The sequence below is a fragment of the Phyllobates terribilis genome, unplaced genomic scaffold (genome assembly GCF_046119375.1).
Source record: "Phyllobates terribilis strain yellow unplaced genomic scaffold, ASM4611937v1 Scaffold_2__4_contigs__length_985480577, whole genome shotgun sequence".
Lineage (NCBI taxonomy): Eukaryota > Metazoa > Chordata > Amphibia > Anura > Dendrobatidae > Phyllobates > Phyllobates terribilis.
This window is the reverse complement of record NW_027362762.1, coordinates 690,191,756-690,207,748: the sequence shown is the minus strand read 5'-3', so window position 1 is coordinate 690,207,748 and position 15,993 is coordinate 690,191,756. Positions and strand designations below refer to the sequence as shown.

The window sequence follows — 15,993 nt, the reverse complement described above, 5'->3', positions numbered from 1 at the left end:
ATCTTTTGCAACATTGCGTGATGATTTACCTTCTTTTAAGAGTTTGATAATCCTCTCCTTTGTTTCAACTGACATCACTCGTGTTGGAGCCATGATTCATGTCAGTCCACTTGGTGCAACAGCTCTCCAAGGTGTGATCACTCCGTTTTAGATGCAGACTAATGAGCAGATCTAATTTGATGCAGGTGTTAGTTTTGGAAATGAAAATTTACAGTGTGATTCCATAATTTTTCCCTCTGCTTGGTCTGAAAAAAATTACCCTTACTGAGTACCACATTTTTAATCTTGATTTCTTGTAGTTTTTTAAACCCCTAAAGTTGCCATTTGAAATGACTTTAGTTTTGTGCCATGTGTGTGATCTGCTTTTTTTCAACAACATTAAACAACTGAATGAACATCCTCCGAGCCCAGTGATTCCATAATTTTTGCCAGGGGTTGTAATATAGAGGATACTTTCTTTCTTGAATACCTTGTTGGTGCTCGCCATATGTTTACTGTTATTGTCTACCATGGTACTGTATGTTTGACTTAATGTTAAAAGTGGTATTCTCATTTTGAATACTAGATATTTTCTATGATTCTATATATTATCATTTTTCGTATAATATATTACTTGTTTGTAAAATGTTTAATAAAACAGATTGAACCTAAAAGTAACGGGATCAGCTCACTTTCTTGGTCCCGATTCTGTCCATACCTCCTCACCCTGTGTCCAGCCATGCAAGTAGTATTACATAGCAGCCCTGCACATCAATGTATAAGTGAGTTAATGTCATTACTGACTTCTTTTCTGGTTCTCCATGTTTCTTTCCAGCACAGTATATAATAATGTACAATACACTGACACTTTATATCCCTATATATAATTTCCATATTATATGAAAGATACAGTCATTTTCTTTATAACCAGTTTTATCCTACATTAACATACGAGTCTCCAATAATACTCACTCATACACAGAACAGATGTATGTAGACCTAAAGACAAGCACAGTATGTAATAAATGATCTTGTTCTGTTTCGCACTCTCATTACTCACACCCAGCAACAGACTGCATAGCCCCAGGTTTCTCAAGGATAAAAAGGTCACAAGAAGGAGGTTGGAACAGACAATTCAAATTGTCCAATATGGAATCAATATGTCAATCAGATAACTGGAAATAAACCAGCTACTCCCAGACACTGTAATGTTCCATCTTTCACTATTACTATGAAGTTACTGTATAAGCACTAAATGCTCTGCTTCCTCTCACCAACTCTCTTCTCCCTCCACCGATGCCTAGTCATGGAAGTGAAGAATAATTGCCATTGACAATGATAAATGTGTGTTAGAACACAATGCAGTGCAGACTTCAGTAGTTACAATGTAATTGACTTTAACCATGTAAAATGCCCTTTACATCCGGCATACTTATGTCATAGTACAATGCATATCCCATATTCACTGAGACATTTAAAAATAGGTTAAATTCTTGAGGTATTGACTTATTTTTGGTCTTAAAGGCATTGATTTCTTTTAATTTTTGCATTAATTTAATAATTTATTTTAATGCACTTTTTAATCATTTTAGGCAAAGGTGAGCAGTAGACATCTTAAAAATATGATCCTGCAGTCTTTTCTAATATGTGACCAATGATTGTGTCATGGTGGTCTGGAATACTCTGCAGGTGCTGAAGTTATTATTGATTAGTGGATTTAGCAATTGCCGATATGTATGACTAATCCCGGCCATTACAGTAAGGTTCTCAGCTGTGGTTATGACATGCATCTGCCAATGACAGCAAAGGTTCAACTTCTGTCATCCAATTTCATCAAGACATAATAGTATACTGGTATGCAGAAATGACCTATTTACCATGATGTACCATTATGTCCTGGGGCAGGGTTCAATGCAAGAATTCAATTAAGAGAAAGTAATATCTCAATGGATTTTCAAATTAGAGAAAAATATCCATACCAGCATTGGCTAATGCAATTATTCTATGTCAACTACCACCATTTAGTAATCTCTCTCCATTATCTAATTATAGCTGCTTTTCTCAATCTAGTTTATTACTGTGTCATCCATATTCTGAAAAGATTAGAAAAAGATACAGCAGTACAGGTCAGTGACAAGCCTGGAGCACTGGACCAATATAATGTATAGAATAAACCACTAGAAGGCAGTAGGAATGATAATACCCATGTATGCTACCAGTAACCCTAGAAAGACCAGATGTATGGTGTTAGTAGTAATGCTCTGAAATAGATCACAATATACACAGTATATGTATATAGTAATATACCATGAGACTTTATAAATGAACACAAAAGTATTGGGTTAGTACAGTAACTAAACCAGCTGGGGTTGGTCTTAGAAGCTGAGTGACTTTTTCATTAAAATTAGTGGTAGTATAATGATTTTATAACCTTTGATATACTTTGTCCTACCTGCTCGTATTCAGTCATAGGGGTGTGATCTTCGTATTCAGTCATAGGGGTGTGATCTTCGTATTCAGTCATAGGGGTGTGATCCTGCTATTCAGTCACTGCTGGCGCCGCCCATGTATTTGAATATTGCTCCCGGCAAGCGCTATTATTGTGGGGCGCATGAGCATTTGTCCATGTCCTGCCGAAGGTCCCGCGCGTGCGCAGTGAGGCTGAATGTGAGAATCACACCCCTATGACTGAATACGAGCAGGTAGGATAAAGTATATAAAATGTTATAAAATCATTATACTACCAACAATTTTAATGAAAAAAGCTTGTTAGTGATGCACATCGCATCACTAACAAAGCAATGGGGGCAGTATACATAGCAACTAGGACGTGACAGGTTCCCTTTAAGTAAGGAGGTGATTACTTTCTGCCCCTTTGACTGTCAGTAAAACTAGTGAAATTATTAAAGCTTGTTCCATGAACATAGTAGGGGGCATTAAACAAGATAAATGCGCCAAAACAGTGGCACAATTTCCTAAAAAAAGTTTCTGCGCCCTATACTGAAAAGGGGTGTGCTATAGCGGATATGAAACATAATATAACATGAGATGCTATGTGCCAAAAATTGAACCAAAATTGAGGCACACATTTTGGGCACAATGTAAACTAATTTATAGGGGCGTTTACAATGCAAAATTATTGTGAAAGAGCATTCGTAATCTTGCAGTGTTAACAGGATGCGGAACAAAATGCTTGGTCATCGGGTAAAATGATCTTTTGGTTTTCACAAAAGATCACCATTCTTGAAAGCGCATCATTCTGCGTAAACAGGACTCACACTGCTGAGAACAATGGCAGCCTATGTGCACTGAACGATCAATCACAGGTTGTTTAGTGCGCATTTTTAAATGGGCGGTCCAAAGGTGAAAGTAAATTTATCTAAATCCCTATCTATTTAGTGCCATAATCAAAGCTAATTTCTAATATGCTTGCTTTAAAAATTCCCTACTGTTCCCTAACTACACTGTTAGTCTTTTTTTTTACTTCCTGTCTGATGACGATTCGTTTGAGAGCCCCCAGTGCATCCTGGGTTACTCAAAGTAAGCATCATCAGAGCAGGAGGCAGAGGCTGCAGTCTCTGTCGCAGCCTCTGCCCCCTCCCAGAAACAATGCATCATCAATAATACTCGTTTTAGGAGTGGGCTAGTCCTGGCTCTGTGCACAGTGACAGCGCCCAATCTCTTGTCGGCTCAGATCTGCAGTAATGAGCCAGCAACACAGTGGTGTTACAAAACCAGTGACGTCACCTGCGGGACCTACTTTCACCTTTGGACCACCCCTTTAAGTATGGTCTAACTGTGCAAACAGGCTATTATACCACTGCCGATTAGTAAATATTACACATCGGCTGTCATTTAATGCTGCAAAATTAAAGAAGCACTTCTCCTCCCATCAAAATTTTTATCCTTTTAATATATTACCATCATATTATATTGCACTGTGTACTTACAATTGCTCATTTTGCCCTTGTACCCAGGTAATTATTCTCTTTTACATTAGGTCTATGACATCAAATGATTAAAAACTGACTAGCTGAATCCCTCTAAGCTTTATGTAGAAACAAGAGGTCAAATTTCCCTGTATAAGAAAACATGGATTTAATTTCTGCGCTGCCATAAATACCAAAGAATATTTCAGAGAAAGAATCAGGATTCAGGAATACGGTTTATTGCCGATACGTTTCAACATATAACAAACTTCTTTCTCAGGCCAAACCACAAGTGCACGTCTGCTGTGGCCATATCAAGCGCATTGCTTGTGGAGGATTCACAACCTGACCAGGTGAGCAATTCCCTGTGCCCCTAATAGCCTAGTCACCTGGATGAGACACTATAGTTCCATTGTTTTTTCAGCTTCTCCACATTGCAATTTTCCCTGTATGAGTCATCAGTCACTGCAAAAGTCCCTGACAGGGAGGAGGCAGAGCAGCTGGGTCAGGAGGTGAATTATTTCTGCAGGGAAAATAGACTTCCTGTTTCTACATAGAGCAGAGAAAAGAATAATTTACTGGGTAGAAAGGCAAAATGTGCAATTATAGTATACAGTGTTATATAATATGATTGCAGTTTATTAAGAGGATAAAAACTTTGATGGGAGGAGGAGTGCTTCTTTAAGCAAATGTCTCTTTCTTAGTGTAGGGCTCCTCCTTGGGCCTCCCGCCATTCCTTGGTATAAGCACATCTGTAGTGGCCACAATGAGGCCCAGAGACCCACTCGGCTGTAGGACCTGTGCTAGCTAGCGCCACCAAGCGGCTTCTTCTGACATGTCACAGAGCCAGCTAACCTTTTGGGTTGGATGAGGGAGTTATGCTGCTCTGTGCCGTATCTGTTCGCTGTGAATAAAGCTGGGGCCCATTCCTGACTTTACTATGGGGCCCCATAAAATCTAGTGTCGCCCTAAATCCTATAATGACCCCTAGCAGACCGCACAGTATCCTTCTCGCTAAAGCCCTTACAGCACCACCTTCTTGTGACAGCTCCCGCATCTCAACCCAGCTTGAAACGGGCCAAGTTCCCGCCCCCATTCCTGATTGGACGAGCTCAGTTAAGCCTTCTCCTGCCATTGGGTATAAGCAGTGTCGCTCACTCGAGGTTGTTAGGTTGAGTGCTGGTCACCCCAGGCTCTGCAGGGAGAAGTGCGGACGTAAGAGCCGGGGCCCCCGGGACCAGGAGCCATTAGGGCCTGGGGGGCATGGAGTAGACGTCAGGGCCTCTTCCGCCTTCCTGCCCTCCTATGGCCTAGCCCGCAGTGTTCTGTGTGTGGCTGCAGCTTTGTGAAGCATCTGTGTGATGTGTGGATGCAGCGGAGCACATTGCATTGCACATAACCGATGTGTGTTACTGCTGGCAGACGGCCGGGTCACTGTGCTCACTGTACTGCTGTGTGTGGCTGAGCTGTGTTTGTCATGTGAAGTTGTGGATGACCCCATTTCTTCCCCCAATGCTTGATGTGACCTTCTCCCCTTCCTTTGTTGTAATTCTACCTGTCCATTGCTGGCCTTCCTTATTTCATGGTGCCCTGCTCCATTGCTCCCCCCACCTACCCCTCTACCCTGTCCCCCCTCTGGATATATGAAGCGCTGCCAGTCAGACGAGCTGCACCCTGAGGAGGTGGCTGCACAAGATGCTCTTTTGCCACCTACTGTCATGGAAATGCGAGGCTCAGACAGCCCAGTACCTGGGGATTCGGGCTCTGCAGGAGCATCTGTTAGCCAAGCACCCCCTGTCATCACAAGGAATAAACCTCCAGACCTCAAGGTAATATGATTGTATGAACTCTTACAAATGTATCAGGGTGGGAAATCAATAGACTAGCATTTATATGGCTTCTGTATACATACAGATCACTGCCAGTCCTCATAATATACACTGTAGAGCCTTGGTAAATCTGCTTTATACCAAAATGTGCCAAGTAATCACCAATCCATGTACCTAGAGAGGTGGTGGGTACCTCTGCTTCAGTACCAGTATATAGGTATCATTGTGATGCGATGAGTTACATAGATTATATTGCACTAATAATTCCATTCTAATAGTGACTTTTATCATTTGACAGCCCAAATTCATTCATGTTTGTGTTGTTAAAATATGTACTTTATCCAACGAGGCTAAACAATAGACTAAAGGCTATCGGCACAATTGATCAAGCACTCTCTCTGCATAAGACGCCGATCAATGTTTTTCTCTGCATCTAATATGAATATATAATGACCAAAGACATACAGATTAACCAGAAAGAGCATTTCAACCATACAGTAGACAGTTGTCAGCAAATGCATTCCTCTGCAGAGCATTGCAAGGTGGTGGAGTGTTGAACTTATTTGGCTCTGTAGCTGTTTCCATAGAGACGCTGGAAAGAGAATAAAGTTTTGCTGGCTGTCTTTGGTGTGAGAGCTGTGGAGTGGGCTGTTAGCAAGATGCATGATATGGAAATCAAGTTAATAAATATCATGCTTTTTTTTCTGTAATTATTATTTTTTTTGTACGTAAACAAGATATATTACCAAGATAACGCACAGAAATCTATCATCATTGTGCTCGTCTGAGCTTTCTTTGTGATATGGCAGTGCCACCAGAATCGATTGGGCCTCATCCTTTCATTTTGGAGAAGTTCAGTTTTTAGCACTTGTGATTGACGATACATAGTCTACTTGGCCTGCGTGTACCAATAGACTGAATCATTGAAGTCACCAATTGCTGCACTAACTGTAGTCATTCTTGAGGGTATTACAAGCTTAAGGCCATGTTCACACGTTCAGTATTTGGTCAGTTTTTTAACTCAGTATTTGATTACCTCAGTGGGTTAAAAATACAGAAGTGGTGACGTGTTTCTATTATACTTTTCATCTGATTGTTCCACTCCTGGTTTTGGCTTACAAATACTCATGTAAAATACTGATCAAATACTGAATGTGTGTACGAGGCTTTAGGGTGAAAACTAACACCTCTATCATAACTGTTTATTGGCCTTATACCAACCACTAGCCCATAATATCCAGCACAACATGTAATATGTAGACAAATATAGCTAGGTCTGGAGCTTCACTAATCCTCATTCATCAGACTAATGCCACGACCCCACGACCCCACTATCAGTATTCGGTCAGTATTTTTTCTCCGGAGTGGGAGCCAAAACCAGGTGAGGAACAATCAGAGAAAAGGTATAATAGAAATAAGTCACCAATTCTGCATTTATCACCCACTCCTGGTTTTGTCTCCCACTCCTGAGAAAAAATACTGGCCAAATACTGATCAAATACTGATAGTGGGGCCGTGGCCATAAATTGGGAAAAACTGCATTTGAAAGCAAAATATATAATTTTTAATCTTATTGCAAATGTATATTTCCAACAAGCTTTATTCAATCCGGATGAAGCTTTGTTGTAACACAAGGTGCCGTATGCAGCTACATGCAGATGAGGACTGTAGGAAGAAAGCTAACAAGCATACATCTAACACATTTTGTGTGTGAAAACGTGACAAGGAAATATCTGCCATAGGCTGTTAAGATGTATAACAATGGTGTAACACTAAATATAGTTAGCACAGCAAAATTGCATATCCAGAACTTACATAAAGCGCAGTGTGAGCAAAGTTGTCAGCCTTTCAGTCTGTAAAAATAGTATCTATGAAAAAAATGGATGTGTCCATGATTTTGGGAGGAGGCCGTGAAGTTTATTTTAAATTATATATTATGATTAATTTACAGATCACAGCAAATGCTGCTAATGGGTTAATACAAGGGCCGTAAGCATGTCACTTAGAGTCTGCATCATACATTGATTTAATATGTCCATACAAATATTGCCCATACTGCAAATTTCTGACAGATTTGTACTGGGCAAAGCAAAAGTACCTATAAATATGCCTGTAGTCATGTAGTTAATGGCCAGGGCTCATTGTAATCTTCTGCAGTTTGTCAGGGAGAATATGTAACATTTCAGTTCTTGCTTAGTATCCATACTATGGTCACACTTCACTAGAGAATGTCATTTATTGTAATGCTAGGGCTAAGAAGCCAATGACCTGCAGTGAAATTGCCATTCTCACAAAAAGCACATGGCTGCAATACTATAAGCAGTTCTAGTTTTCCTCATACACAATAATTCCACATAAAACATATTTGACTTAAAAATGAACACAAATTTCTGAAATATCCATCTCTCCTATGTAACCTGTTCACTGTGAAAAAGTGCACACAAAAAAAATCAAAAACTGCACCATGTAGTAAGAGTGCTACCTTTTAATTGCCTACGTCAATTACAAACATTGGCTTAAAAAGGCACCTGATAAGTGATACATGCTACCCACGGTTTGGACAGCATGTATCAGCCTCTGTGTACGATCACAGCCGTGCATGTTTTACTCTGAAATACTGCAGTGTTTCAGAGAAAAATATACTTTTAGTAGCTGCTGGGGCCGAGCTGCACTGTACACTAGTCGTATAGGCTGGTCCCTGGTGGTTTCTCCCTGCCCACTGACAGTGACTGACAAGTCTCTGCCTATATGCGCATAATAGGGTTATTGCTACCACATTCAATAAGTGCATCAGTGGTGGGCATGCGCAAGCACTGCTTCGTTCTATTAGGACACTTCAGAGCTCTGGTCTCCGGATCAGTGGGGGTCCCAGCATTCAAACCCCAAGAGATCAGCAAGTTGTTACCTATCCTGTGGAAAGCTGATAACGTTTTGAAATGGGAATACCCTTTAATAATGATATTTATGATTTTCTTTAGAATACATCCTCATCTGTATTTGTAGTTCATATTACACACGTAAAATGTGTATTTGCATTTTAAACATATTAAAGGTGTTGTACCAAGTTTGGAAGTTATCCCCTATCCACAGGATGTGAATGGAGTGGTAGTCGATCAGTGTACCTCCGCTCCATTCCTTCTTTATGGGACCACCGGAGATAGCCAGCCCCCCCACCCTCCATTAAGAATGAATGGAGTGGAAGTGCACATGATCAACCACTTCTCCAATCACGCAGAGCTTTTCAGTGCATCAGTTCTTGGGATCAGTGGGGGTCTCAGCGATCAGAAAGTTATTCCCTATCTTCTAAATAAGGGATAACTTTGAAGCTTGGTATAAGTAATATCAGCAACCAATTTATCAAGTTTTTCCTGTAGTGCACTCCCAATCAGTGCAGAAGGGGAATAACAGTATAACGCGAGTGCCTTTTTAACCCCTTTACCCACGAGGGTGGCTTGCACGTTAATGACCGGGTCAATTTTTGCAATTCTGACCACTGTCACTTTATGAAGCAATTACTCTGGAACGCTTCAACGGATCCCGCTGATTCTGAGATTTTTTTTTTCATGACATATTATACTTCATGATAGTGGTAACATTTCTTCGATATCACTTGCGTTTATTTGTGGGAAAAAAATTGAAATTTGGCGAAAATTTAGCAATTTTTAAAATTTGAATTTTCATGCCCTTAAATCAGAGAGATATGTCACACAAAATAGTTAATAAATAACATTTCCCACATGTCTATTTTATATCAGCACAATTTTGGAACCAAATTTTTTTTTATTAGGGTTAAAAGTTGACCAGCGATTTCTCATTCTTACAACAAAATTTACAAAACCATTTTTTTAGGGACCACATCACATTTGAAGTCACTTTTGGGTATTTTCTGTCATAAAGACCCCTCAAAGTGACACCATTCTAAAAACTGCACCTCTCAAGGTGCTCAAAACCACATTCAAGAAGTTTATTAACCCTTTATGTGCTTCACAGGAATTTTTGGAATGTGGAAGAAAAAGATGAACATTTAACTTTTTTCACAAAAATGTTACTTTAGACCCAATTTTTTTTTTTATTTTCGCAGGGGTAACCGGAAAAAATGGACCCCAAAATTTGTTGTGCAGATACCCCATAGGTGGGGAAAAAGCACTGTTTGGGCGCATGGCAGAGCTCTGAAGAGGAGCGCCATTTGACTTTTTGAATGTAAAATTTGCTTGAATAATTAGCGGACGCCATGTTGCATTTGGGGAGCCCCTGATGTGCCTAAACAGTGGAAACCCCCCACAAGTGACTACATCTTAGAAACTAGACCCCTCAGGGAACTTATCTAAATGTGTGGTGAGCACCTTGAACCCCCAGGTGCTTCTCAGAAGTTTATAACATTGAGCCGTAAAAATTACATTTTCACTTTTTTCCCACAAAAATGTTTTTCAGCCCCCACTTTTGCATTTTCATAAGGGTGACAGGAGAAATTGCACCATGCAGTTTGTTGTGCAATTTCTCCTGAGTAAAGCAGATACCCCATATGTGGGGGAAAACCACTGTTTGGGCGCACGGCAGAGTTCAGAAGGAAGGAGCACTGTGTGACTTTTTGAACGCAAAATCGTCTGGAATCGAGAGCGGACACCATGTCGCGTTTGGAGAGCCCCTGATGTGCCTAAATAGTGGAAACCCCCCACAAGTGACCCCATTTTGGAAACTACACCCCTCAAGGATTTTATCAAGGGGTATAGTGAACATTTTCAATCCAGAGGTACGACACAGAATTTGATAACATTAGGTCATCATATTGAATAAGATGTCATTAGTCTTGAGCGCAAGTGCTCGCTACTTGAGTTTGCATCAGGTACACGGGTATGCAACATGTATCGCGCGTGCTTGAGGGACATGCTCGAGTCCCCGCTCTCATGTTTCATGGTTACTAGACACCCAGAAAAAAACATGCGGGGATCGCTCGTGCATGGCAGGCAATCCCCGCAAGTTTTTTTTGGCCACGAAGCATATGGGGCAGAGACTCGAGCCTGTCACTTGAGCACCCGCGATAGTCAGTGCATTCCTGAGCACCTGATGCAAACTCAAGTAGCGAGCACTTGCGCTCAACAGTAGTCGCCATATCGTCATCTTTTTTTTTTTACTTTTGAAAAAAATCCCAACCCCATCACAACCCTAACCCTAACACAACCCTAAGCCTAGAGTTTATTTTTTACGCCTTTCCTCGTGCGGTATAAGTGATTAGACGACTTTATTCTTTGGGTCGGTGCGATTTTCTGTGATACCAGAATCATATCGGGTTTTTATGATTGACGGCTGTCAGACACTAAAAGACGCATTTTTTTGCAAAATCTAGTTTTTGCATCGCCATATTTTGAGAGCTATAATTTTTCCATATTTCGGCCGACAGAGTCATTTGACGGCTTGTTTTTTGCGGGATGAGTTGACGTTTTTATTGGTGCCATTTTCAGGCACGTGACATTTTTTGATCGCTTTCTATTCAGATTTTTGGGAGGCAGAATAAACAAAAAACAGCAATTCGATCGCAGCATTGCATGGGGTTAATGTGCTGGGAGCGGTGCGGGACCGCTCCCTGCACATAGTCACAGCTGACACCCGGTACTATCAGCTATCGCCCCGCACCGCTTGTGTGCGGCGTGATTGCCATATGACCTAATAGTACGTCATCTGCCCAGGTCACCAAGACGTACTATTAGGTCATATGTCAGAAAAGGGTTAAAGCCTTGTGGGTGTTTAAGGGGACGCAGGCTGCAGACCTTCATGAGTCTGAGAAACAATCTAATTTTGAAAAAAAAATCTTTATCGAATGGTCCCCTTTTTTTCTTCCTGCAAACTGCTGGATTACAGAAGATGTGTATCTGTACAATACTGCTCCCTCCGACTCATTTTAGCTTCTTTATTTATTCTGAGGCATAGGGAGGCTTTTTCTCACAAATTCCATATGGCTGAAATTGTGGCATGTTCCAACATGTTCCTTATGATTAAGGTTTTTCTTGCTCACAAGGGCCCATACATGCAGCTTTGGCATCTCTGCGCAGCCTTATTCTAGCAGAATAGCTGCTAATCCTACTTCCATTTCCTAATTCTTTCCATGGAACACTTAGTTTACTGCTAAGAGGGATGAGACAGGTACAAAGAGAGACGATTGCATTAATGTATGCACATATATATATTTTATTATGTAACAGAAATGCACGGTGACCTTTAATGCCTGAATGCTGGGGAGCAGGGATCCTGTTGAACTGCTGCTTTCTTGACCAAGCCATCATGATCTATTAATTATTCATGTGTGCTTGTCTGTGTTTTTTTTTTCTCGCTGTCACACAATCCTATGTTCTTTTGTCATGCACTTAATCTCTCCGCTCACTATAACTTTCTCATCTTTTCTCGCACACTTCTTCACACCTACTTTCTCAGCCTCAAGTGCTATATCTTCCCGTCTTTCTTACTTATATTCAGCTTTTCCCACCGACGCTCTGTTCCGCAGACTGTCGCGCCTTGCTTTACATCCCTTTGCTGTCCTCTCCTGTTGGCATCGCAGGTTAGCCCAGAGCTTAGACACCAGACTGGGAACCTGATAGCTGACTGTAAATTTTTCATGGATGTAATGTGACATTCTCTTGCTGACTCCGGCCAGCTGTAAACTCTCAGACTGCAGGATTTCAGGTCTGACAAGCTCCAGTGCGTATGGAGCCTAGACGGTTAGCACTCTAGTGGGGTACTATATTGCAAGAAATAGGCCCAGTTATTAGGATTAGGGTCTATACCAAAGCTTAGCCCAAATTGAAGAGCACATTTTCCAGAGCTGATAGCATATCAGTACGTACACTGTATTGTAGTGCAGACTCGGCTTAAACTGTGCTTCTTTGTGCCGGATGTAATGGGCTTCTTGGATAGATGGAACTGTTACTGCTTAAATAGACTGTAGTTATTATTGTGTCATGCGTGAAGCATATTAGCTTTGGTTAATTATATTATAATACATCATTGATAAAACCCTAATTGTCTAACAAACCATATTTCCCTACAGAAAATCCAACAGCTTTCTGAAGGATCCATGTTTGGACACGGACTGAAGCACCTCTTCCATAGCCGTCGTCGTTCAAGAGAGCGTGACCACCAGGCAGCTTCAGAACCCACTGCCGTTTGCTCAACCCCTGGACCTCAAACTCCCCAAGCGTCCATAACTGCCCCCCTGTCTTCTTCAGACCACGACTCTGCAGATGAAAAAGAGCGATCTCCAGAAATGCATCGAGTGTCTTATGCTGTCTCTTTGCATGATTTACCAGCACGTCCAACTGCCTTTAACCGTGTGCTACAACAAATCCGCTCCCGTCCTTCCGTCAAAAGAGGCTCTGGTCAGCATGGTGGAGGGCGCCGGAGCAAGAGTGGTCCTGGGGACACAGCTCACCATCATCATCATCAGCAGTTGCGTGGAGGAAGCCCTCATCTTCCTCGACGTCCACCGCCAATGGATGGTGGCTTAGCTGCAGTGTTACACCATCACCAAGGTCGACCTAGATCTTCTTCTACCACTGATGCTGCCATGTTAGCTGGAGGTGATGCTGCTGGAGCTGGAGGATTTTCACATGAAGATCAGGATAGAGCAGCAGAAAAGGTATGGCGGGTGTGATTCTACAATGAGAAGTTGTATGTAATGGTGGATGGCTGTATTTACATCACGTTTTGTGAACACATTCGGCATGTGCATGGGGAAAGCTCCAGGCTATGCATTGATTATAGCTATCGACCATTCACCTGTTGGGGACCAAATGATGGTGCTTTATTTTTGATACACTGGACAATTGTAAAAAAAAAGTGTTTTTTTTGCAGGTATCTGCTGTTTTACATTGTGACAGTGATTCTTGGGTCTCAGGAAAAAAGTTTATTGCCCAGGGCATGCTATCATATATTGGTATTAATCATCTAAACTGCACTGGAAAAAATAATTTGGGTTGTCTAAGTGTTGTGCTACACACCACAAATGCAAATGGCAGCCTCAAGCGGCTGAAGAAAAAATTTGTAAAAAATGAATAAATGTTAAAATAGTTAATTTATTTTGTTTTTAAAACAAATATTCATATAATTATCAGTGATTAATAAAAAATTAAAATCGTGACACATTTAACTAATTTGGCGCATCTTTCAAGAGCCATGTGCCGCACCAGAGATGTACTTTAGTCAATCGCTGCCTTACTTTTGTGGTGTAAATTGTAATTAATTTGTTAGGCGTGCTTGACCACACTCCCTCCTGCCAAAGCTCTGCCCACTTCTCTAAAAGTTGGTGGAGCTGGCCTGAACTGGCTTCAAAACTACAAAGTTGCAAATTTTTTGCTCTATATGTGTATGCATAGGCAGAGACCTGTCAAATATCAATCACTGGAAGCTTCAAAATATGTTTCTGTAAAACACTGGAGCATTTAAAGGGAGTCTGTCAGAAGGATCCACCCTCCTAAGTTGTCTGTATGGGCAAGCAGGACATGAAAAGTTGAAATAATATCTCTCATCATGGTAATCAGGATTTGGGAAGTACAGCTCAACTGACAGCATTATGAGAGGAGAGCTGATAAAAGTGTTACTTCACCCTGAACCCCTCCACTGTTTGCCATTATGAAAGCTGAACAAGTGTTAGGAATTACACTTCTCTGCTCTACAGTGTGAGCAGACTGTCAGTCATTACATGTCTCACACTTAACCCCTTTACAACCCAAGGTGGTTTGCACGTTAATTAGTGTTGAGCGAGTATGTTCTGATAACCCTTTCGCCGAGTATGCTCGGGCCGAGCTCCGAGTAGTTACAGCTGCTCGGTGATGTGTTTGAATCACTCCCATGTGCATGATTTGCGACTGTTTGACAGTTTTACTACATGTGAGGAATATCTATTTCTTACACATTCCTCACATGTAATAAAGCTGTCAAACAGTTGCAAATCATGCACACGGGAGCGATTCAACCATATCACCGAGCAGCTGTAAATACTCGGAGCTCGGCCCAAGCATTCTTGGAACAGAACATACTCGCTCAACACTAGCGTTAATGACCAGGCCAATTTTTACAATTCTGACCACTGTCACTTTATGAGGTAATTACTCTGGAACGCTTCAACGGATCCCCCTGATTCTGAGATTGTTTTTTCGTGACATATTGTACGTCATGATTGTGGTAAAATTTCTTCGATATCACTTGCGTTTATTTGTGCAAAAAACGGAAATTTGGCGAAAATTTTGCAATTTTCAAAATTTGAATTTTTATGCCCTTAAATCAGAGAGATATGTCACACAAAATAGTTAATAAATAACATTTCCCACATGTTTACTTTACATCAGCAAAATGGGGTCACTTGTGGGGGAGCTCCAATGTTTAGGCACACAGGGGCTCTCCAAACGCAACATGGTGTCCGCTAACAATTTGAGCCGATTTTCCATTCAATTTGTTAGCGGACACCATGCCGCGTTTGGAGGGCCTCTCTGTGCCTAAACAGTGGAGACACCCACAAGTGATCCTATTTTGGAAACTAGACCCCTCAAGGATTTTATCAAGGGGTATAGTGAACATTTTGAGCCCAGAGGTACGACACAGAATTTGATAACATTAGGTCATCATATTGAATAAGTTGTCATTAGTCTTGAGCGCAAGTGCTCGCTACTTGAGTTTGCATCGGGTACTCAGGTATGCACCATGTACTGCGTGTGCTCGAGTAACATGCTCGAGTCCCTGCCCCGCATGTTTCACGGTTATTAGACACCCAAAAAAAACCATGCGGGGATCGCTCGTGCATGGCAGGCAATCCCCGCAAAGTTTTTTTGGCCGCGAAGCATATGGGGCGGAGACTCGAGCATGTCACTCAACTACCCACGATACTCAATGCATACCAGAGCACCCGATGCAAACTCAAGTAGCGAGCACTTGCGCTCAACACTAGTCGCCATATCGTCATCTTTTTTTCTTACTTTTGAAAAAAATCCCAACCCCATCACAACCCTAACCCTAGCCCAACCCTAACTCGAGAGTTTATTTTTTACGCCGTTCCTCGTGCGGTATAAGTGATTAGACGACCTTATTCTTCGGGTCAGTGCGATTACAGTGATACCAGAATCATATGGGGTTTTTATGATTGACAGCTGTCACACACTAAAAGATGCATTTTTTTTTGTAAAATCTAGTTTTTGCATCGCCATATTTTGAGAACTATAATTTTTCCATATTTTGGCAGACAGAGTCATGTGACGGCTTGTTTTTTGTGGGAT

At 41.3% G+C, this 15,993-nt stretch overlaps 1 protein-coding gene across 1 annotated transcript in view; it reads left to right on the top strand.

Annotated features, from left to right (window-relative positions):
- The first annotated feature begins 5,049 nt into the window (after window positions 1-5,049).
- The window catches only part of TMCC2 (transmembrane and coiled-coil domain family 2), a 51,348-nt gene continuing 40,404 nt past the window's right edge, over window positions 5,050-15,993 (top strand). The window contains exons 1-2 of the mRNA XM_073666986.1: window positions 5,050-5,737; window positions 12,777-13,364. Of these exons, the coding sequence (XP_073523087.1) occupies window positions 5,552-5,737; window positions 12,777-13,364 (774 nt within the window). The 5' untranslated portion in view covers window positions 5,050-5,551. The remainder of the gene's footprint in view (window positions 5,738-12,776; window positions 13,365-15,993) is intronic.